This window comes from Theropithecus gelada, chromosome 7b, assembly GCF_003255815.1.
Source record: "Theropithecus gelada isolate Dixy chromosome 7b, Tgel_1.0, whole genome shotgun sequence".
In the NCBI taxonomy this organism is placed as follows: Eukaryota; Metazoa; Chordata; class Mammalia; order Primates; family Cercopithecidae; genus Theropithecus; species Theropithecus gelada.
The window spans coordinates 81,184,297-81,207,274 of record NC_037675.1 but is presented as its reverse complement, the minus strand read 5'-3'; the positions used below and the strand labels follow the sequence as shown (position 1 = coordinate 81,207,274).

Below are 22,978 nucleotides of genomic sequence, written 5' to 3'. Positions count from 1 at the left end.
TGAGGAGAGGAAGACGCTGAAGCTTATTCTTTGTGCATCATTTTAAAACAGGGCTTTTCTCCAATGGGTGAGATCCTACTAGGATCAATGTGGCTACTCATTAACTCTCCTAGCTTCCCTACTTCTGAAATTTTCTTAAATGAAAATAGAACCAGAGTGAAGAGAGTAGAGGAAGAAGTCAGCATGAATGACAATTGATAGGGTAAACACACATTTATCGAGTTCAAGCATAACAAATCAGCATTTGTGCAATGCCTGACTCAGAGAAAATCCACATATAATTTGAAAATTGGACTGCCGTAAAAAAAACACAATAAAGAATTATTTCACCAATTGGTCTGACAAAGGAAGCTACGTAATGGCATTTAGCAGAGGATGCAGAACAAAACAGCTTGGTAAACAAATGAAGTCATTACAAGGGAAGGGCATAAGGTTGACTCCAAATGTAGCAAATACAAAATAAAATCAGGTTTTTAAATGCTACAAATACAAACGCTTGTTCTTTAGTAGCAGTCCCTGACCTTTTCACAAATTGGGTTATAGGATTGGTAATAACTAAGTGCATTATCAGTTTTCCATGTCAATCTTCTGGACTATGCACAGATGTTATCAAATAACATTCTTAGAATAAGAAAGCAAATTTTTATGCATCCATTATATGTAAATTTATATATTTTACATATGATGATACAGTTTTAATAATTTGAGCAGCTTTTGATAAGTTCACATACTAACAAAACCAAAAGAGTTAAAGAAGTCTCAGAAAACAAAATAGAAATCAAAAAGTCTTAGCAAGCTCCCCCATCTCTTAAATCTACGTGTGGAAATCACTACTAATGCTGATATTTAGAAGCGGGTGCTTTTATCTTTAAAGAACCCTGTTTGAATAGATATGCTCCAGGCATTGTGCTTGGACCATTTGTTTTACCAGCTGTTTCTAAAAATATGTTCACGATGGAAACCTTTTCTGCCTCCTCCAAAATTGCTTTTCTGAGGGCTTTTTCCCCCTTCCACAATGGAAAGGGTAAAGATATGGAAAACAACATCTGCTGAAAGATCTCACAGCTTCAGGGGTGGACTATAGTCATAAGATGCATGTGGGAAAAAAAGAACCATCAAAAAACCCTGATAAACTAAATGACTAAAGAGACTGCTGCATTCTCTTGGATTAAAGGTAATCAAATGTTTTAATTCATTAATATAATCTTTGTAGCTGCAGTGACAGATGTTCCCTACATGGAAGAGAGTCTCAATTAATCTGCAGCTGGCTTAATTTTCTGGACATCCTATCGAGGGAGAGACGGAAGAGGAAGGCGGAGGTAGAGAGATACAAATGTAAAGTTTTAAATTACTTGTTTGCAACTGCATCTTTTTCTCTAACCAGCAGATGTACAGATGAGAACTGTTCAGGCATTAAGTATGTACACAACACCCGAAGCAGGGTTAAAGGATCAAGCATATTCCCAAGACTCTGGCGAAAGCCACTTCGTGTTCCATCTGTGTTCCTGGGTTCCAAGCACACATTTTAAACTTTCTGGTAATGGGTCATTTACAGGATAGCTTGTGCTCACTGCTGCTGCATTACCACCTGGTGTATCCATGGACAATTTGTCAGTTGATGAACAGAACTGACCTTATGGAACTAATGTGTTAAGTTATATAGAGCCCTGCAGATCATCATCATCATCATCGTCTTTGAATTCCTCCAGCAGCTTTCCTTGCAGGGCCATACATCATAATTCACCCAGGAAAAAAGGATTCACTATTTTTAAAAAATTTACTGGTTTGGCAAAGCTTCTGTATCTAAATATTAACAACATTTCTCTTGCTGGTCTCCTAGTATAGTCTTCTATATTTTAAGAAATAACAGGTATCCCTTCTCTCGGATTACAAATGTAATACATGCTCTGCACAGATTTTTGTTGTTGTTGTGTTTCATTTTTTAAGACAGGGTCTTGCTCTGTTGCCCAGGCTGGAGTACAGTGGTGTGATCATGGCTCACTGCACCCTTGACGTCCCAGGCTCAAGCAATCCTCCCACGTCAGCCTCCCAAGTAGCTGAGACTACAGGCATGTGCCACCATGCCCAATTTCTACACAGAAGTTTTGGAGTATGATTACCAAAGTATCAGTCACCACCTAGAGATAAACACTAAGTCTGTTATTGGTAATATAATTCTTATAGCTGATTCAGGACATGAAGTCTCTGATTTCCAATAAATACTCAGTAAATTTGGCATGAAATTTTATTAGGCTAAATTTGGTATAATGTTTTCAATATTTAGATAATAAATTTCATGAATCGGGAGGTTATTGGTATAGATTACCCAAGAGACAAAAAAGAGGAGAGGGGATGAGAACTGTAGATACACGTTCAGGAATTGCCTTTGATGTAGATCACATGCCTTATTTTGGCTGGGGACTATAATATTTGACCTTCTCTTGACACAAAGATGGATCATGTTAGCTCAAATGTAGGCTAATTCAGCTTTCCAAAATAGCTCTCTCTCCTTTGTTATAAGGCTTAAAGTGAAAAAATTCTAGATTTAGCCCAGAGAATTTTATAGGCATGAATTATCTTTCCACACAGTCCTTAGAAGTTTCTTTAAGTAGACTTCTAAACTGATCTTGGCCTTCTAATAATATTTATCCTAGGGTAGTTTTTTGTTGTTGTTGTTTGTTTGTTTGTTTGTTTTGGAAATCTATTTTGTACATTTAATCTTTTTTTTTTTTTTTTAAACTGAGATTAAAAATTATCTTAATGCTTGTTATCTAAGTGACAGATGCTTAAACTGGTAACTTCCTGGGACCTCAATAAAATAGATGAGTCTTAACATCATCATTATTAGTTCACAATAAAACTTTACATGTAAAAAGGCCTTCAGTCTTCGAAATCTACTCAGTCTAGTGTGGCAATACAGAGAACTTTAAAACTCTTTTTTGGGGGGATGTTTATTTGTTTTCAAAGCCTGAGGAAAAAAACTTCAAAGAAAAACTGTAGGGAAGGACATTGCCAACCTTTATTTTGCTGATTAAGAATGCTATACATAGTAACAGAATGCTGCTTTTGTAAAAGACATTGATTTTAGCCATCCAAAAACACATGATACAGTATCCGAATATAGGGCAGTTCTGTAAGTTTGACTTTGTGCAGACTCACTATATTGTCCTTGCTTTTCTCATTTCACTATGGGTCACTGAAAGCTTTGGCATAGACTGGTACTAGTTTTAAATTCGAGTTTGGGAACCGGTACTCTAGGTTGCTTAATCTGCCCTCTGTGTGGGCAGATAACATTACTGAGAATACATCACTAGAGCATATATTTGAGTTTGTGCCACAAGAGACTTCTAGTCCCCACTAACTGCTTCACAACTTGTCTGTAATCTCTTAGTTCCCTTTGTGACTAACATAATAGAGTTGTAGATTTGAGCCCTAAGTGGATCAATGATATTGTCTTGTGTGGCAACAATGTCCAGTAGAGCGAAGATAATAAATTTCATACTACTACTGAATTCTCTGTTGGATGCTATCTCAGTTTAGAATAGAAATCTTTGGATATACAATCAAAAACAATCTTAACATACAATATCAGTAAAATGGCATGGATTAAAGTTAGGAAACCTGGGATTTAATTACAACTCCAGTAAAGACTAGCTCAAATCAATTTACCTTTGCAGGCATCAGTTTTGTCACCTCAACCAAAAGCATTACAATGAACTCTAAAATTCATCAAGCTTATAGTTTGAGGTTATATAAACTCTGAGATTATCTGAGAAAAAAAGACATGGAAAAAAAAAAAGGTCTTAGCTTATGGGAATTTGGAAGGGATTGCTGTTTAATTTGATAATGTCACCAAGAGTTTATTCAACCAGAAATTTTACTGAGAGCACATCCTTCCAAATTTATGAAAGGGCAATATTTAAAGGAAATTAAGAAATAAAAAACACTGTGTGTCTCATTATGCCTTGTTTGACCTTCATGGGGTCTCTTTTAGTGTTTTTAAAATATTTAATTTGGATGCCTTTAAATGAGGGCATGTTCTCTTCAGTTCAGAGTTCCCATGACTGCAGACTGCATCAGGTCTGGTCTATTTCATCTATTCATGTTATGCAGCAGGCCCCTGGGGACAGTGTTTTCCCTTGTTTTATAGGGAAAGCTAGTAATGAGTAAGTGTAAACAAACAAGTAAACAAACCAACTAGCCACATGGTAAAATGCGAGGTTATTGTAAGCAGAAAGGGAGAAAAAGTCCTTGTCAGGCCATCAGGAGTGCCTAATTTATCCTTGTTTTCCTCTTGTTCTCCATAATCTCTTTGATCTCCAAAGCTTATTGAAACACTTATTGCAATAGGTTATTTTAGAAGATGACCCCGTGCCTCCTGCCTCCAAAGCCTTTCCTAACGCCTCCATATTTTTTGCCTCCTTGCATCATCTCTTCATTTTGTTTGCTTTCTAGTTCAGAACCTTATAACTCCAAACACAAAACCACACCAGGGGGCCCTGCTAATGTAGAAAGCTCATAATGTTATCACTAAGCACCTGGCTCTCCAAAGTTAACCTCATGCTCCCTCTGGGGTTTCGGATACATTAAGATTTAGCTTCATGGTTTACCCCATGTTTATATATGAGTCTTTCATATTTCTTCTCCATAGATTTCTAATGTGAAAGATGTTAAAGAGAGTAAGCATTAACTTATACTGCATGTTCTCAACAAGTTGGAGCTAAATGATGACTTAACACAAGGAAACAACAGTCAATGGAGTCTACTTGAGCAGGGAGGGTGAGAGAATGGAGGGAGCAGAAAAGGTAACTATTTGATACTGGGCTTAATACCTAGATGATCAAATGACACGTACGACAAAACTCCATGACACATGTTTACATAGGTAACAAACCTTCATGTGTACCCCTAAACCCAAAATAAAAGTTAAAAACTTCTTAAGGAAAAGCCATTTTTGCAGTAGTACTAAATCTGGCCATGAACCTGTATTTTCATAGCCTGCTCTGGTCTAATCTGCTGCCAGGTGGTAGAACACGTTATTCACCTCAGGACATAGGATGCTCCTTCCTGTACCATACTGTATAATCTGCTACCTTCAACATTCAGAGGGTTAAGATATAAATAAATGCTTTTGCTCGCGATGCAGGCAGGAGTCCTAGATATGGTGCCCCTCCATTGTGTCCTCTTCATTCACTGCCTGTGTCACCAAGAATGTTTTTCCCACTTACCTCACGAAACTTATAAAGCTACAAATCAAAGAGTACAGGGAAAGAAGAGGCTCTCAGCAGGTTGTGAAGTCGTTTAGACATTTGTCAGCCCAAAAACCCACAGCCAAGGTCTGGGGAAGAATTACTGGGATATGACACAGTTTGTGGACTGGAGATCAAGGAGCTACTGCCAAAGAGGTCTGAAATTGGGGGCGAACGCAGCCCACACATAGCAGAGGTGGGGAGCTCAGAAGACAGATTGGCAAAGCGAAGGGCAAGATGTTAAGCACTTAACCAAAGATGTAGTGTACAAGCTGGGTGGAGATGACCCTGGTTTAGTTTGTTACTGTGTTTCATGTCTGAGATAGTGGCTTATCTAAAACAAAGGTGGGAAATGTCCTTAAAGATGAGCTTTTAGGGCTGGATGCGGTGGCTCACACCTGTAATCCCAGCAGTTTGGGAGGCCAAGTGGGGGCAAATCTCGAGGTCAGGAGTTCGAGACCAGCCTGGCCAACATGGTGAAACCCCGTCTCTACTAAAGATACAAAAATTAGCCAGGCATGGTGGCTCACGCCTTTAGTCCTAGCTACTCAGGAGGCTGAGGCAGGAGAATTGCTTGAACCTGGGAGGCGGAGGTTGTAGTGAGCCAAGGTTGCACCACTGCACTCCAGCCAGGGTGACAGAAAAAGACTCTGCCTCAAAAAAAAAAAAAAAAAAAAAAAAACTTTTAATGTCCTATTGTATCCTATGTGGTCTCATGTACTTAGTGGAGAACTCAGCAAATGTTGGGATCGACTATAAAATGGGCAGGAAGGTCTTATCTATTAAAAAAAAAAAAAAAAAAAGACTACACATTTTTAACCTATCAACTTCTCTAGATTGGGGTAAACCATCACCTCTGAGCCAAATCCAGCTCCATCTCTGCTTTTGTAAATCAAGTTTCATGAAAACAGAGCCCTGCTCATTAGTTTATTTCCATGGCTGCTATTGTGTCATAAGAGCTGATTGAGTAGTTAGGACAGGGACTCTAACACCCTCAAAGTGTGAAATACTTACACCCCAGCCCTTACATAAAGAAAGTTTTCCAACTTTTGCTCTGGGTAATCAATCTGACAAATTTTAACACTGGGCAATACAGTATTGCCAATTTTCACGATCTTTTAGTAAGAAGAGGTCTCTGTGCTTCAAAGCTAAGATGGAAGCACTGCTCTAGGACAGAGGGTATGTAAACATTTTCAACTAGACACATTTTCCAGTTTATGATCTGGATTCAGGATGGGTTGCGAGTGATATTATTTGTAATGGAATCCTCAGATGCTTGCACAGGCCATACTTGCCTTGGAATAAGGATTATAATAAAAGCAAACACAGTTTTAAAATGTTTCCTTTTTGATTGTGAATTTTAGGTCTTTCTAACTAATTTTAAGATTCTTTTCTTGCATAGGAAACTCAAAGACCCAAAAAAGTGTGTGTGTGTGTGTGTGTGTGTGTGTGTGTGTTTTGGTTTTTAAAATAGTTTTGGATGCATAATGCAAGGAAGTGAGGGAAAAGGGAGGATAAACAAATGGGTACAATTTTAAGAGATGTCAAAAGCATGTAGGTGTCAGAAAGGGTCTAAGATAAGAAATACAAGTTCCCTTTTTTTTTGGCTTTCTTTTAGCTGTAACACCTAAATCACTGTGTTCCAAGGAACGCAATTGTTTCTGAAATAAAGAAAATACAGTATCTTAACCCAAGCTCTTGCTAAGAGCCTCTATTCTTAGAATCCTAACATCAGTTAAAGGTGGCTATTGTCTGAGCCTATGGTGGGAGCAGAACTGATAAGTAATAATGAGCTAGAAACCCCAAGTGCACATATTATTACATAGGTGATATCAAGGGAGACTCACCTCACGTAAGTGTTGGTATTTCTCTCCAATATTGGAGTCATTCCTCCTTACAGGGAATCAGGGTAACTTGTTTTAACCACAATTATTTGAATAAATCATAATAGAATAATTTTATAACCACCATCAACCAAGATTCTTAAAGCCTTTTTGATACATAATAACCCATTTATCAACTACTTCCCAACCATGTAATACATTCAATACACAGACTCTTTTATTATCAAGGAGGCTGGCAGCTATTTCATATATTTAGGTTAATGGAAAATAAGCACTATGTAAGAGACAGGATAGCATAGTGATGGGTGTGGACACTAGGGGCAGTTGGCTTGGGTTCAGATCCCATTTCTTCTACTTCCTTGCTGTGTGACCTTGAAAACTTGCTTATCTCCTCTGTGCCTCCATTTACTTATCTTTAAAATGGAGATAATAGACTCTCACATGATTGCTGTGAGGATTAAAGTAGTTAACAATGTGAAGTACTTAAGATTAGATTTCACTAAAGGAAGTGCTCATATTCACTGAATGATGAAACAAAGCTGTAGCAGTGGCAAACCTATAGGAGAAAGTTTAGAAATCACTTCAAAGGATGTTATTCAATGTTGGGTATGCTGCCACCGAAAGTTTCCTACAGGGAGGCCCGGAATGGTGGCTCACACCTGTAATCCCAGAACTTCGGGAGGCCAACGTGGGCAGATCACTTGAGGCCAGGAGTTCAAGACCAGCCTGGCTAACCTGGTAAAACCCCGTCCTTACTAAAAATACAAAAATCAGCTGGGTGTGGTGGCGCCTGCCTGTAATCCCAGATACTCAGGAGGCTGAGGCAGGAGAGTTGCTTGAATCCGGGAGGCAGCGGTTGTAGTGAGGTGAGATCACGCCACTAAATTCCAGCATGGGTGACAGAGTGACCAAAAAAAAAAAAAAAAAATTATGGGGCCAACTAAACTTCACATCAAATTAAAGCAAAATACTGCACTATCAGAACCCCAATTAAATTATCTATCTTGTCGAATTAGAAGGACTAAAAAGCTGCAACACTTTCCTTTTTAATTCCCAGACCTCTCAAACTCTTTTACAAAGCAATAATTAAATATCTTACCATAAAATGATCTTTTTAGAAGCTGCACTTGCTTTCCGCAATACTATGGTTCTCATGCTGTTTTAAATGTTAATATACTAACTTACTCTATTAGAAAATGTGGAAGCAAAGGGCATTGACATATTTCACCGTGCAGTTGGTCAATTAACATGCATCACATACTGTAACTAAATAAAACTCATTAGAGTTTAAAAGTTATAAAAGCTAACTACATAATGGAAATATGTTATAGATTCTATGTGCTCAGAAATGTATCTGGGATAGTCTTTCCAAAGCTCAAGAGACAGAATTTGAAAACCTAAGAAATATCCTGTTCATTGTCAATGTTAGTAAAAGAGGAATATTTGGAGGAAACAAAATTAGTCAAAGTGGACATTCTCATGAAGACATGGTCATAACTTTTGTGGCCTTTACAAACAGAGTAATCAGGAGTTCTAATTTTGTTTCACTGTCTTCATTTTGCCATTGGCACAATCATAATACATTTAAACTCCATTTTATCTATGACAGCTAAAGCCAAGGACCTCCTTGAGGCAATAAGGAAACACTAGTCATGCTAAGCTCCACAAAGGAGCGTGTCAAAATTCGAAAACTTAGTGCTCTGAGAAATGTTGAAGAATGACTGGCACACTGTAATAGAAAGAAAATGTCTATTTTCAAATAGATTTGGGTTTAAATATTACCTCTACCATTTATGTGCAGGTATGTGAACCTGAACAAGCAAACTTAAAATCCCAATTTTCTCACTTGTAAGATGACCAAGGGAGTTTTTATCTCACAATCACTTAAAATGAAATTTAAATAAAATACTCTGTTTTCATATACCCAGTATAGTACCTGGGCTAGTGGTGTGCTAGAGCCAGTTTATGACAACTGATTGCAAAATTCCTAGCAAATTTGCAAGCTGGTTATTAAAATATGGCCATTTTCAAAAGTTTATATATATATATGTACAGTTACAAGTATATTAAAAACAGAGATAATTAAAAACTTAAAACTCTGTACTTCCTAATTATTTAACTAAATTTTACTATTGTCTATTGAGGTTCTCGATGTCTGTAGTGTACATATGCCACATAATTGTGTGTGAGTGAGCACACTTCCCAATTCTGAGTTTAGGGCTATCATATTGGTAGCTAGAAATCAGCCAAAGTGGTAATATTTTACACTATACAGAAACCGGAAAACTGCAAATTAGGGCTGTGTGTGTGTGCTGGTTGGTTTTAAAATATTTATCAGCAAGCAGTTGTACCTGGCTCATAATCAATATCTCTTCCTTTCCTCCTTCCTTTCTTTTACCTTTCCCTCCTCCTCTTTCTTCACCTTTTGTGTTTCCCTTCCTCCTTTTATCAGAAAGTTGTTCCTCATTCTTGGCCTTTCCCCCCTTACCCTTGAGAAAAACCAACAGCTACCCTGGCCTGACTGAAAGATCTCATCAGAAAACCACAGATCTTGATATGCTTTCTCTTTTTCAAATTAAAAATACAGATTTTTCGACTGGGCGTAGTGGCTCACGCCTGTAATCCCAGCACTTTGGGAAGCCGAGGCGGGCAGATCATGAGGTCAGGAGATCAAGACCATCCTGGCTAACACGGTGAAACCCTGTCTCTACTAAAAAACTATAAAAAAGTAGCCAGGCGTGGTGGCGGGCACCTGTAGTCCCAGCTACTCAGGAGGCTGAGGCAGGAGAATGGCATGAACCTGGGAGGCGGAGCTGGCAGTGAGCCAAGATAGCGCCACTGCACTCCAGGCTGAGCAACAGAGCGAGACTCTGTCTCAAAAAAAAAAAAAAAAAAAAAAAAAGGTTTTTCATCTGAAATCTTTAGGCATATTTAATCATCTTTAATCTATTAACATAGTACCTATTACTCATCTTTATACCCATTTGATATTCTTGTGCTCAATCCTTAAAGAGGGAAAGTTGTTACAAAGTGTCATTTTCATACTATTCGTATCCAACTAATCAAATCCTTCCAAGTAATGCATCAAATTGCCTGGATAATCACAAGTAGAGTCTAACATTTGGATAATTAACTGGGCACTTCCTTCTACTTTTGTCTCAAATTCAGATTCTGTTCTCAGAACTAAAGCTGTTACGTACGTCGTGTTCTTCTGGAATGGGAAAAGAATGAATTTAGGTCCAAGTTGAAGTGTTGGCTCTCTAATGCTTCCATGAATTAAAAAATAAAAAAGTAAAATGTGTATCAGTTGACTAAGACAGATCAAAAGATAATCTTACCTCAAAATATGCATGAGGTGGAACCAGTGAGTTAAAAAGATTTTTTTTTTTTGCCATCCTCAGATGCCTTGCTGAACACATTTATATTTTAATACATTAAACATAAACGAATTTTATAATAAAACATTTGCAGATTTCTATAAAGTTTCTCACCAATTCAGGAACAGGCACTGTTCTACACAGCAGAAATGATGCTCCCTCACTAGCAATTCCTGAAAAATGTCTTCAGTTGATCTGTTCCTGAAGAAAAGTTTCTGACTAGAAGGCTGGTAATTTGTGAAAAAAACTCTTTGGAAATTAGCTCTTACATGAAGTCCCTTTAACAGTAAGCCCATTGAGAAATCATACCAAAAATAATCAACAAGGGTTTCTTATTGTCGTTGATCAGATTGCTGTTTGAGTATAATTATCAGTAGTTTCCCACTGTAAGTTTTTCCTCCTTAAGTCAGGTAAAAAGTACAACTTATGACTTCCAGATGCAAACCAGTGATCAGTCTTACAATGTGACTGAAAGTTTGTTTTGCTTCTTTGTGAAGTTCCCTAGGGGTAAGGTTAAAAGTAGAGACAATAGGAGAGTGAGAAATAAAGGCAGAGGATTTCAAACCACATATTACAAACAGAGAACAGAATCACAGAACAACACCATGACAGTGGACTCCAAGACAAGATGGCAAGACAGATGTGCCAAACAAGAGACACATGCTTAACAAGAGACACATGCTTGACTGCTGTGCCGAGAAAAGAAAACACAAGAACGAAACCATACAGAGATGCTGCGAGAGCAGCTCTTAGGGCTGCCATGATCCAATGGAAATAATAATAAAAACAAGGACCCATGAAATTATAACTACAAAAGAATGTAATCCCCACAACTCATACACTGGACTTGCTGGGTTAGCCTAGATGTGTCACTTGGATGAAACACAAGATGGTGTCATGCACTGGTGATGGAGGCCATGGTTAGTTGATTAGCTACAAAACTGTCACGGCATGCCACACAATGACCCTGGGCTTGTCCAGACAGAAATAAAAGATACAACAAATAATTCTATATCTGCAATAAAATTCTTTTTATGCCATCTGAAATTTGTGGAGAGGGGTGTGTTTCTCTGTCATTTCTATGTGTTTTTCTTTTCACTTTTTTCTGGCTCTTCTTTTATCTTTTCAATTAATTACATTGTCATAAAGGGGAAAGTAAAGGCAAGTGGTCCATGCAGATATGGGGGTAAATAAAAAGAAAAGGAAATTAAAAGGAAAAATATGCATAGAAGGAGGAAGAGGAAAACACAGTATTCATTCTTTTGTACACAACTTTCTTGGATTTCATTGGGGTTTGTTTTGTTTTGAGATAAATACTGGAGGGATATGCTGAAAGGGGAGGAATTCGAGATTAGGATGGCAAGAAAAGATTTTTTTGCCTTGTTTGATTTGTAGATCTATATATCTCTCAGTATTTGAAAATAATGATTATAATTACTCATAAAAGTATAGCAATGAGTTAAAAATAGCCATAATGATCAAAATACTAAATATGAATCAAAATAAAATAAATTGAACCACCAAAAATTCATGCGGCACAAGATGAGGTGAAACAACAAAATGTTCTTCAAATATATACAAGATATATATCTATTTATATATATACACAGGAATGTGCATATACGGATAGATATATCTGTATAATTTTTTCTTTCCACCCCTCCCAAGGATAACTGAATTATGGAGTCACCATTATAAATATGATAAAGAAATCCTAAAGAAAAATCAACATGCTTTGTTTGCCAAGTTAAAACAGTATCATGCATGTCTATGTCGGCTGATGCTGGTTAAGAATGATGGCGTGAATTTCTGTGTAAACACATGACTGATGGTAGGGGCTGTTAATCTCTGATTACATTAGTCTAATATCACTTATACTGTGTCTACATATATGGAATGACAGGCACTATATTATTTGTATATGTGCATATCATATATATACACACAGTACATATACTTGGGGCTTGTGGAAGAAAAATGTAGAATAAAAATAATAAAATAAATCCCATAAAAACTTCTCTTTTAAAACCCAATCCCTCTTTATTTATTTTTGGGGGACTTGCTTAATGACGTCATTAAGCTCACTCCTTATCTACCACTTGCATTGGCATTTGGATTCAGGAAGTTCTCATGAGTTCAGATTGAAATTCTCTCTTCAACATGTCCATCCTTTACCCTATTACCTAAAAAAGTTGTGGCCCTTGACCATACTGTATATGTGAAGCCCCCAAAAGAGTATTGCTTTTTCACTTTACTGAGCTGTACTAATTCTTCAATCATAATAAATGAGAAATTCTGTGTCACCAAACTAAAATACTGCTCCTTGGGGTTAGTTGAATCTGTCACTGCTTGGCATAATCTTGTGTGACTTTTTTTCCATGCATATCCTTGATAAGGTGTGCTGTTCACTGAATTGGAGTGCTCCAACATCCTTAGGGTGCTGATAGTATCGTGGGCGTTTCCATTCATTGTCCTCATTGTTTCTTCCCTCCATTTTCTTTCCCTTTATTCGTCTTATTATGTCTGTCTGTCCTAATAAACTGAACTTCTGGAAGCAATATTTCTGAAGCAAAATATTTTTGTGTTTCCACCACCTATTCTAGTGCCTATATGTAATAGTTACTTAAAAGTGTTACATATAGAAGGGATTTATCACACTTTCAGATGGAAGTATATACACTCATACATTGATTTTATGGATTCCCCTGCCTCGCTCTCCAACCTACCAAAATATCTTGGGTAATGGAGTTGGATAGAATTTTTTTCATTTTAATTTTTTTATTATTAAATGTATTTGTTATGAAATCCATAATAGTCAATCTATGGGTCACATATGCACACTATTCCTCAGCCTAAATGCAAATAGCTAATTAGTAGATCTTTCCTATTCTTATATTTCTATTCTTACCCTAATTTTCAAAGCAGTTCACCATTAAGGATTTTAAAAGCACACAACTGCTGCAATGACTTAAAAAATAACTTGGGTTGGGATGGAGTTGTTATAAAAAAGAGACACAACTGGCCGGGCGCGGTGGCTCACGCCTGTAATCCCAGCACTTTGGGAGGTTGAGACGGGTGGATCACGAGGTCAGGTGATAGAGACCATCCTGCCTAACACGGTGAAACCCCGTCTCTACTAAAAATACAAAAAAATTAGCCAGGCGCGGTGGCGGGCACCTGTAGTTCCGGCTACTCCAGAGGCTGAGGCAGGAGAATGGCGTAAAGCCAGGAGGCGGAGCTTGCAGTGAACCGAGATCGCGCCACTGCACTCCAGCCTTGGTGACAGCGCGAGGCTCCGTCTCAAAAATAAACAAAAAAGAAAGTGACATAACTTAGTGGGTTAATAAAGACAAAAATTATCATTAATCTGGAACATTATACTCCCATGAACATACTCTATTAACTTACAGAGCAATAAAGGCAGTTGAAAAATGGATATGATTTAGCCTCGACCTAAGTATGTGAACAACTATTTGCTTTTGCGAGCATTAGACATGTATTATAACTCAAATTTTAAAATGACTGATGTCCACAGCCAATAATAATGAATTAAATTAAGTAATTTTCTATTGATATACAGTTCTCTTTCCAAAGCTAAAATGCTTGTCTTAGATTATTTCCATTATCTCTTTGGTCAAAGTGTTTAAGTGGATCTGAGCCTTTTACCAGAATTTATAGCATTTACAGATCATTGAATTTATAGTTCTGTCATACTCCAACATTCCTATGGGATTTTACTTGGACGTTATTTTTGTACTATATTCTGAATAGCCATTGACTAAATTTTAACATGATTCTATTTGCTAATGAGTTTTCATATAGACAAATCTAAAATGAATAGTTAAATAAAGTTGACTTATTTGTAATAAAAACATTCAGGTTGCTAACTTCAAACCTGACAAAGACACTAATGACAAAATGTATTTCTATAAATAAGATTTCAAACATATTTAAGGCCAACGATCAGCACATTTACTTGTTATCTATAAATTCTGGTATAAATTTCTCTTTATCTGTCACTAGAAAATTATTATTATCTATTAACATTTCAGCTGCATTTTCTACCATGTTCCAGCAAATAAAAACTAAAATGATTTGGTGAGCTTTTAGTAACTCAGTGCCAGATTTTCAGATGATACTTCCTGAGGCATCTCAGACTGATAAAGATTAAGAATCCAGTTCCACCTGGAAAATGCTAGATATGTTCTTGGTGTTATGCCAAATTTAAATTTCATTCAGTTTGGGTTGTATATTATAGTAGCACTAACAAAGAGGAGCTAAGTAGCAGTAAAACCCAAATGCAAATATGAATACTGTAGATTTGAGGAGTAAAAATACACCTGAGAACCACTCTGGGAATAGCAATTATTTTGTGATCTCATATTACTGCCATTAGTTTAAACATCTCCTTCAATCCAACCATTATGAAAGCTGTTTAGCACAGTCTTATTGATGGATGGATGTGTTTCATCTTCACTTCCTTTTACTGTCTGCCCTCTGGTGGAAGTGTTGTCCCTTGAGATTTGATCAAAAGACATTTAAGAAAAGTAAAGGCAGAAAAACTAGCTAATTGACAAACTGAAAAATGGACCCCTGGATAATGACTGGATGAGTCAATTTGGTTAAGTATTGCCATGCCCACTTATCAGTATAAAAGTATTACTTTTTTTTTTTTTTTTTGCTCTGCTCTGTAGCCTCCTGCCCCCAAGACTTTTAGAATCTTGAAACTATAAATATGTAAAATCCAGGAAGTTGATCATTTCTAATTATACAAAACCTAATCTAAGAATACATTTGTTTTCACTATTATTCTATTTCCAAAGATGGAATTCTAGGGATAGCAGCAGGGGTGAGGGAAAGAGAAGAAATGGAAAGTGAATTGTGTTATTTTCTCTGAATTTCAGAATTCATTCTCACATTTTATATTACAAATGTGAATTTACTAATGATCTTAATTGCTATTTGGCTTCCATAATCTCATGAGGGTATCCCTTTCCTAGGGGTTATTTGAGTGCTCTCCAGATCATCTGTTTTTCTTGTTGGATTCAAAGAGATAAAAAGGACAATGAAATAACTGCACAATTTAAGATTAATAGAAGTGCAGTTGGAAAGGAAACAGTTTATATGCAAAGAACAAATCTTTGTTCTTTGTATTAAATAAAAGTATTAAATATATACTGATTTGTTTTGTGAAGAACACAATTAACATTCATAAATCAAGAATTACAATCCAGACCTTCACCCTTAGATAGCCATTCAGATACACTTCTCAATATTTTCATTTGATGCAGATGGTTTTACTATAACGTTATTGTTTAAAGGTTCAATTCTGGGTTCTTGAAGCAAATATTCAGAAAATGTGATTGTATCTGTGACTTATAAAAGAATCTAGTTCCCGGAAAAAGGTAGGGATAGGAAAAAACAGAGAATACTATTGTTAAAAAAATGTAGGTTTTGACCAGGCACGGTGACTTATGCCTGTAATCCCAGCACTTTGGGAGACTGAAGTAGGTGGATCGCTTGAGCCCAGGAGTTTGAGACCAGCCTGGCCAACATGGCAAAACCCCGTGTCTACTAAAAATACAAAAATTAGCCAGTCTTGTTACCCAGTCTCAAAAATTTTAAAATAAATTTGTTAAAAATGTAGATTTTGTCAGGGCAGCCCTATTATATGAAATGATAAATTTTAAATGATTCAACAGGTTTAATTTGAGCTGTTAATGGGGAAATGAAGTTAGAGATATAAAGTTCTGTTTCAAAGTAATTTAGTTGACAAATCCTAATTGAGCTGTTACTTTATGCCTTGCTCTCATGAGTTGGGATTTTTTTTTTTTAATCTACATATTTACCAGCAAAAATATACCATGAAAATTTGACTTCCATCGGATTTGCAAGATTTCTAGACTCCTATTGACCAAACTCCAAAAATATTTATGTTGTTCGTAAATACAATAAGATTAAGCTATATCAAACCTTGGTGACCCCTAAGCACAAAAGTAAGTTCTGAGAGTGAAAGGAGATTGCTTACACCTAACTCAAAACCAGCAGTTTAAAAATCCAATTTGAGGCCGGGCGCGGTGGCTCAAGCCTGTAATCCTAGCACTTTGGGAGGCCGAGACGGGCGGATCACAAGGTCAGGAGATCGAGACCATCCTGGCTAACACGGTGAAACCCCGTCTCTACTAAAAAGTACAAAAAACTAGCCGGGCGAGGTGGCGAGCGCCTGTAGTCCCAGCTACTCGGGAGGCTGAGCCAGGAGAATGGCGTAAACCCGGGAGGCGGAGCTTGCAGTGAGCAGAGATCCGGCCACTGCACTCCAGCCTGGGTGACAGAGCGAGACTCCGTCTCCAAAAAAAAAAAAAAAAAAAAAAAAAAATCCAATTTGATTTGAAGAAAAAATAAATTATTTCATTTAAAATGTGATGCTCACATGAAAATAAAAATTGAATTATAGCATATCTAAACTACTCAAATTTATGAAAAGTGAGAGCTTCAAATGGATGTAAATTAATCAGGAAATAACCTGTAGAAGTTAAATGCCTCATAAACGGAGACAGCTAGAAAATAATAAACTTGATAGCAAAGTGAAAGAAGATAAAGTGATAAGTATGATAGAACAAGGCCAAGGAAGTTAGCCAAATTTAGTGTATTTAGGGTAATATAGAATTGCAAGATTGGCAATTTATGTCAAAGATATGTAAATATCACCATTATCTGTTGCTGCATGGGAAGTAGGTCCCTTCCGTTTAGGCAGTGCAAATCTTGCCCAAGAAACTGGTTTCTGATTTTAATCTGTATTGTTTTTGGAAAATGTGAAGCCTGAGGAGTTTTTTTTTTTTTTTGAGATGGAGTCTTGCTCTGTTGCCCAGGCTGGAGTGCAGTGGCGTGATCTTGGTTCCCTGCAACCTTTGCCTCCCGGGTTCAAGCAATTCTCTACCTCAGCCTCCCGAGTAGCTGGGATTACAGGCATTCGCCACCACGCCTGGCTAATTTTTTTGTATTTTTAGTAGAGACAGGGTTTCACCATCTTGGCCAGGCTGGTCTTGAACTCCTGAGGAGATATTTCTTATGTGATGAAAAAGAGGGCTTGATAGCTCCAAGAAGGTGATCCCCATTAGTGGAAATCAGGTCCTCTGGGCAAACCTCTTCTCTCTCTGCATTACTAGAAATATCTACCTACTTCTTATATTAAATATACCTCTGATGTATTTCCCTGTATATCCCAATCACTCACCAGGAACACTTTATGGAGCAAATAAAATTAGAAAAATGCAATGCTCATTCTAAATGTGATGAGTTGAATAATCACAGGGGGAGGAAATCAATATCAGTCTCCTAGAGCTACATGTTCGCTCTTTCAGGGTAGGGGTTCTGTCACTCACTTTATCTCCTCTCATGTTCCCTTACAGAACATAACAGATTGTTTTAAAAACTGGATCTCCCCACCCACCCCATGTTATTCAAGAAATGTTGGTGTTGAATTTCTGTCCTCTGCTTTTGAATCAGAGAAAATACCTGTGTGGCCTCTAGAAAACCAATGGATTTAGTTTGGGGCCATTCAGGTTTAGGCTGTTCAAGTCTCATAACAAATAGCGATATATACCTATAAGTGGGGCAGCTATAGGCTGGAGGAGCTGAAGCTGAGATCTGGAAAAGCCCACTGCCTTATTATGGAGGTTGCTATGGAGATGATTTTCTGAGGCAGGGTGAGTAGTTGAGGAAAGATGGTGATAGTATTTCAGAATCACCAAGTCTCAATTTTGACAAGCCTTAAAACCTACAGATTTGATAAACATTGCTGCATATAAACATATCACTGCTAAGAAAGGAAGAAAACCACTTGGGAGGTCAAAGCGAGAGGGTTTCTTGAGGCCTGGAGCTCAAGACCAGCCTGAGCAACATGATGAGAATCCCATTTGTACAGAAAATAAAACAAATTAGCTGGTATAGTGGTGCATGTAGTCCTAGCTACTTGGGAAGCTCAGGCAGGAGGACCATTTGAGCCCGGGAGTTTGAGGCTGCAGCGAGCTATAAACACGCCACTGCACTCCAGCCTAGGCGACCTTATCTCAAAAAAAAAAAAAAAAGGCCGGGCGCGGTGGCTCAAGCCTGTAATCCCAGCACTTTGGGAGGCCGAGACGGGCGGATCACGAGGTCAGGAGATCGAGACCATCCTGGCTAACACGGTGAAACCCCGTCTCTACTAAAAAATAAAAAAAAATTAGCCGGGCGAGGTGGCGGGCGCCTGTAGTCCCAGCTACTCGGGAGGCTGAGGCAGGAGAATGGCGGGAACCCGGGAGGCGGAGCTTGCAGTGAGCTGAGATCCGGCCACTGCACTCCAGCCCGGGCCACAGAGAGAGACTCCGTCTCAAAAAAAAAAAAAAAAAAAAAAAAAAAAAAGAGATAAATAAAGCCTAGATTTCTTAAAGTGTTTGCCACAAAACAAGCTAATTTAATGTACATCTTGAGGATTGTGACCTATTAAGATATGAACCCTTAATATCTAGCACATGCTTAACATATACAGTTGACCCTCAAAAATAGCTGTTGAATTGAATTACGCTAGGAGTTAGATAGCAAAACTATTCTACTCTCTGACAGCTAATTTCTAAAAAAAAAAAAAAAAAAAAAAAACAGAGGAAGGACTCAAATCTAGAGATATATTGTATCCTGCCTGAGTGCTCATAAATATTTATTGAATGGATGAATAAATTAATGAAAACATGGCACCCGAGTTCTGGTATAGTTGGGATATATCTGCCCTTTTAGGGTACATGTTGCATGTATGGCTATGTGCTCACATAGCACATACAGATTATTATTACTTAAAAATCTGAAAAAAAACCGACCAGATCACATTTTACTTTCCCTCCACACAGCTGAGCTCCCAGTGGAACAGATTACACTCCAGAATGGAAGCCCCATCATATTAATGATATGTCCCTGTGTCATACTAAGGGTGTGAACCCACAGAACTTCCTGGATCCAATGCCACTTGCAAGAAACCAAAGCAGTCAGACTTCAACAGATTTGAAATCTTGTAAATCATTTAGGGGTCAGAAATGGAAGATTTTTATTTTTATTAGATTATTTTTTTCATGAAGCTTAAATTTTCTAGAATTAGCAAAAGAGAATTTTTAATGGCTTTCCTTTTCTTAAAAGGAAAAAAATCTGAAAGCAATGCAAAAAATAAGAAAATTCTATTTATTCTAGTCTTTGCAGAAATAAGATCCTGGCCCAACTCCAGCTGTTAATTCTATTAAACATACACAGAAATTCGATGATATCTGTTCTCTATTATATACATATAAATGTTTAACTTATAGTAAGTCTCAAAACAGACAACTGGGAAAAGTTGATAGGAAATAATCAGGGACTGCAATTGCCTGCTGGACATTATCTCATATATAGCTCACTATAAAGAGAGACCATAAAACATCAAAATGTATCTGGGTCCAAATGGGGAACACATTGAAGCTTCTGATTGCTAAAGTCTTCTCAACTTCAGCACAGTAGATACATTTTGAAGCATCACAGCTGTTGACATGGCATGGTACAGTACTAATTTTGTGTTTACTATATTGTTGCACAAGTTCTCTAGACACACAGTTAACAAAATTAGTATAAAGATAATACCATGTTAACTGCTGTTGAAATCCCATGGAAAAAATATATATATATATACATATATTTTTGGTTCTCTTAGCTCAGAACAATTCGTGAGTTTTAAGTGACATTTACCAATCTTTATGGCTCCACTTACCAATCTTTAAGCTCCTCCATGGGTTCGTCCTTTCTTGATGTCATTCCAACATACATTTCCTCATGTTCCCACCCTCTGTGAATTTCATAGCTGCCACTGGCTGATACACATTTGCTCCTGCAGTGGTAAATCTAGGCATCTGCTTGCCCAATGTTAAGTCATATACCATGACTTTTTTCTTAGCGATCAAGAGACTGACTCAAAATTTTTGTAGGATCTTATTGCTCCTTCCATGGGATTTGATGCTTTCATTGATATAGTATTTATATATGTATACTTATACATATATAGATATAAAAATATACACACATTAACACACTATAATCTATATATAAAAAAACATGTATAATCACATATATGTATGTATTGTTTTTTGCAAAAGAAAAAAGAAAGCAAGCAAAACAAGACTGACCTGACCTACCTGTACTCGGCTCACATTCAACGAAGTCTTCATCATCACTTGAACATTCAGCAGATGAAACAAGATCATCTGATGTTGGCTGTTTATGTCAAAGAGAAAATAGTGGGGTAGGGGAAGAGAGAGAAGAGAGAGAGATAGATAAGGAAACTAATGAACAAAGACATCAAAGATTTATCACTGTGTCCCATCTCCCATCATTATGATTATTATTCTAAAGAAGGGCATACTGTAGGATGGAGAATTCTTAACTACTGTGTGGCTGAGAATGACTTTGGGTCTAGACCATCTAGGGGTGTCTTCCGTAGAGCTGGGTGACCCAAGGTGGTTCCAGGAGACTTAAGCCTAACCCATCCCCATAAACGACATTGCGCAGCCTTACTTCATTCTGATTTTGAGTTCTGAGAATCAGAAGGACAGGAGAAGGGCTGTTGTAAAGGATGGACAATGTAAGAGTACAAAGCAACACAAAGTCACTGTGACTTTGAGAGAGTTTCAATCCTTATGGTGTGTGGTCTCAAGTGTATGCAGGGGTAGTTGTGCATCTACAGGCTGGGATAATTAATGAATGCTGTGGAATGCATTCTCTTCAGGAACAGCATAGTGGCTTTTATCATTCATGTAATTGCTGCAATAGTCGAGTTAGTAATGTGGACCAGTAGCATGATACCACACAAAAGTCCCTGAACACAGGTAAGGCTGTTCCTGAAGAGAGCAAAAACAGTTTTGACTGCAATAATAGTAGTTCAACTTGAAGCACCTTTTAAATTCTGAGTCTTGCAGAAACTCCCCAATCCCAGGGAATCTATTACAAGAAATAGAGGAGACCGAGTATCAGCTATGAGAAGAGCCCTCCATACAGTAGGTGAGATGACTGCTTTCTGCATTTGGTACATATTGCATGCACAATAAATATTGAACGAATGAATCTACGCAGATCTCATGCAAAAAACAAACATTTGGTCTATGATATGCTTAAGAGGACTCAATATATTATAGTTCAATAATGCTCATTTATTTCCCCTTCTTGATGTTACTAATATTTACTGACTTGTCGATCTTCCAGTTCCCAAATGTACTAAAGTCTGGGTCCAAATTCAAGAGGAAGAGGTAATAAACCATTTCCCTTCCATTGAGCAATTACTACAAGCTAGATGCTGTCCTAGACATACATACACATACATACATATATATATATATACATTTTAGTTATAGTTATTAATTAGACACAATTCTCACAACCATCTTTTGGGACAGGGATGACTATCATATGCTCAATTAGAATTGCAGTTAGACAGGTTAAGTGAGTTGCTGAAAGACATACAGCTAGTAAAAAACACAAAGTGGGAATTCCAATAAATACATCTTAGTCAAATTCTGTGTTTGTGGCTTGCAATAGGCTTCTTTATACCTGGTCTTACATTATGGACAGAATTATGTCCCCTCAAAATTCATATGTTGAAGTCCTACTCCCTCAGAATGTGACTATATTTGGATATAAAGACTTAAAGAGGTAATGAAGTTAAAATGAAGCCTTAGGATGAGCCCTAATCCAATATGACTTTTGTCCCTCTAAAAAGAGGGGATTAGGGCACAGACATACACAGTGGGAGGAAGGCCATATAAAGACACTAGACGATAGTCATCTACAAGCCAAGGAGAGAGTTCTGAGAAGACACTAATTCTGCTGACACCTTTATTTCAGGCTTCTAGGCTCCAGAATTTCGAGGAAATAAATTTCTATTGTTTAAGCCACCTGGTCTGGGATATTTTGTAATGGCAGCCCTAATAAATGAATACATATGGCAGCCTTTCTACTCAGGATTTCCAGAAAACATCCTTTTTTTAAATAGACATCCTAGGTACAGAACAACTGTACACAGCAAAGAATTGGAAAACCCACATTAGATAATTCATTGATTTAATGAACAATGGCAGAGAAGTGTCCTACACAACAATACTGATGTTTATTCTACATCTGAAAGGGGGATAGTTCAAACCTTGCTCCTTAAGGTTAGCAGAAAAAATGAAGTTTTTTAAAAAATCTTATTTAAGTTGTAGGATACATGTGCAGAACGTGCAGGTTTGTTACATAGGTGTAAATGGGTACGATGGTGGTTTGCTGCATCTATTAACCCATCACCTAGGTATTAAGCCCCACGTGCATTAGCTGTTTATTCTGATGCTCTTCCTCCCCACACCGAAAAAAGAATTTTTAAACATACTTAAAAAAAAACAACACACTACTGAATTGTTCATTTCAGTTCCAGCAACTGAAACTGGCAGTTACATCCTGGGGGACTGTTATTTGTGTTAGAGACATGGTA

At 37.4% G+C, this 22,978-nt stretch overlaps 1 protein-coding gene across 25 annotated transcripts in view; it reads right to left on the bottom strand.

The window, feature by feature from the left end:
• Window positions 1-22,978, bottom strand: part of NRXN3 (neurexin 3) — a 1,630,631-nt gene that overhangs the window by 39,308 nt on the left and 1,568,345 nt on the right. For 13 of the 25 annotated variants that reach the window (XM_025391720.1, XM_025391730.1, XM_025391726.1 and 10 more), the window contains one exon: window positions 20,646-20,733. In XM_025391720.1, coding sequence (XP_025247505.1) covers window positions 20,646-20,733 — 88 coding nt within the window. The remainder of the gene's footprint in view (window positions 1-20,645; window positions 20,734-22,978) is intronic. The other 12 variants (XM_025391722.1, XM_025391728.1, XM_025391723.1 and 9 more) reach the window with 1 other exon arrangement.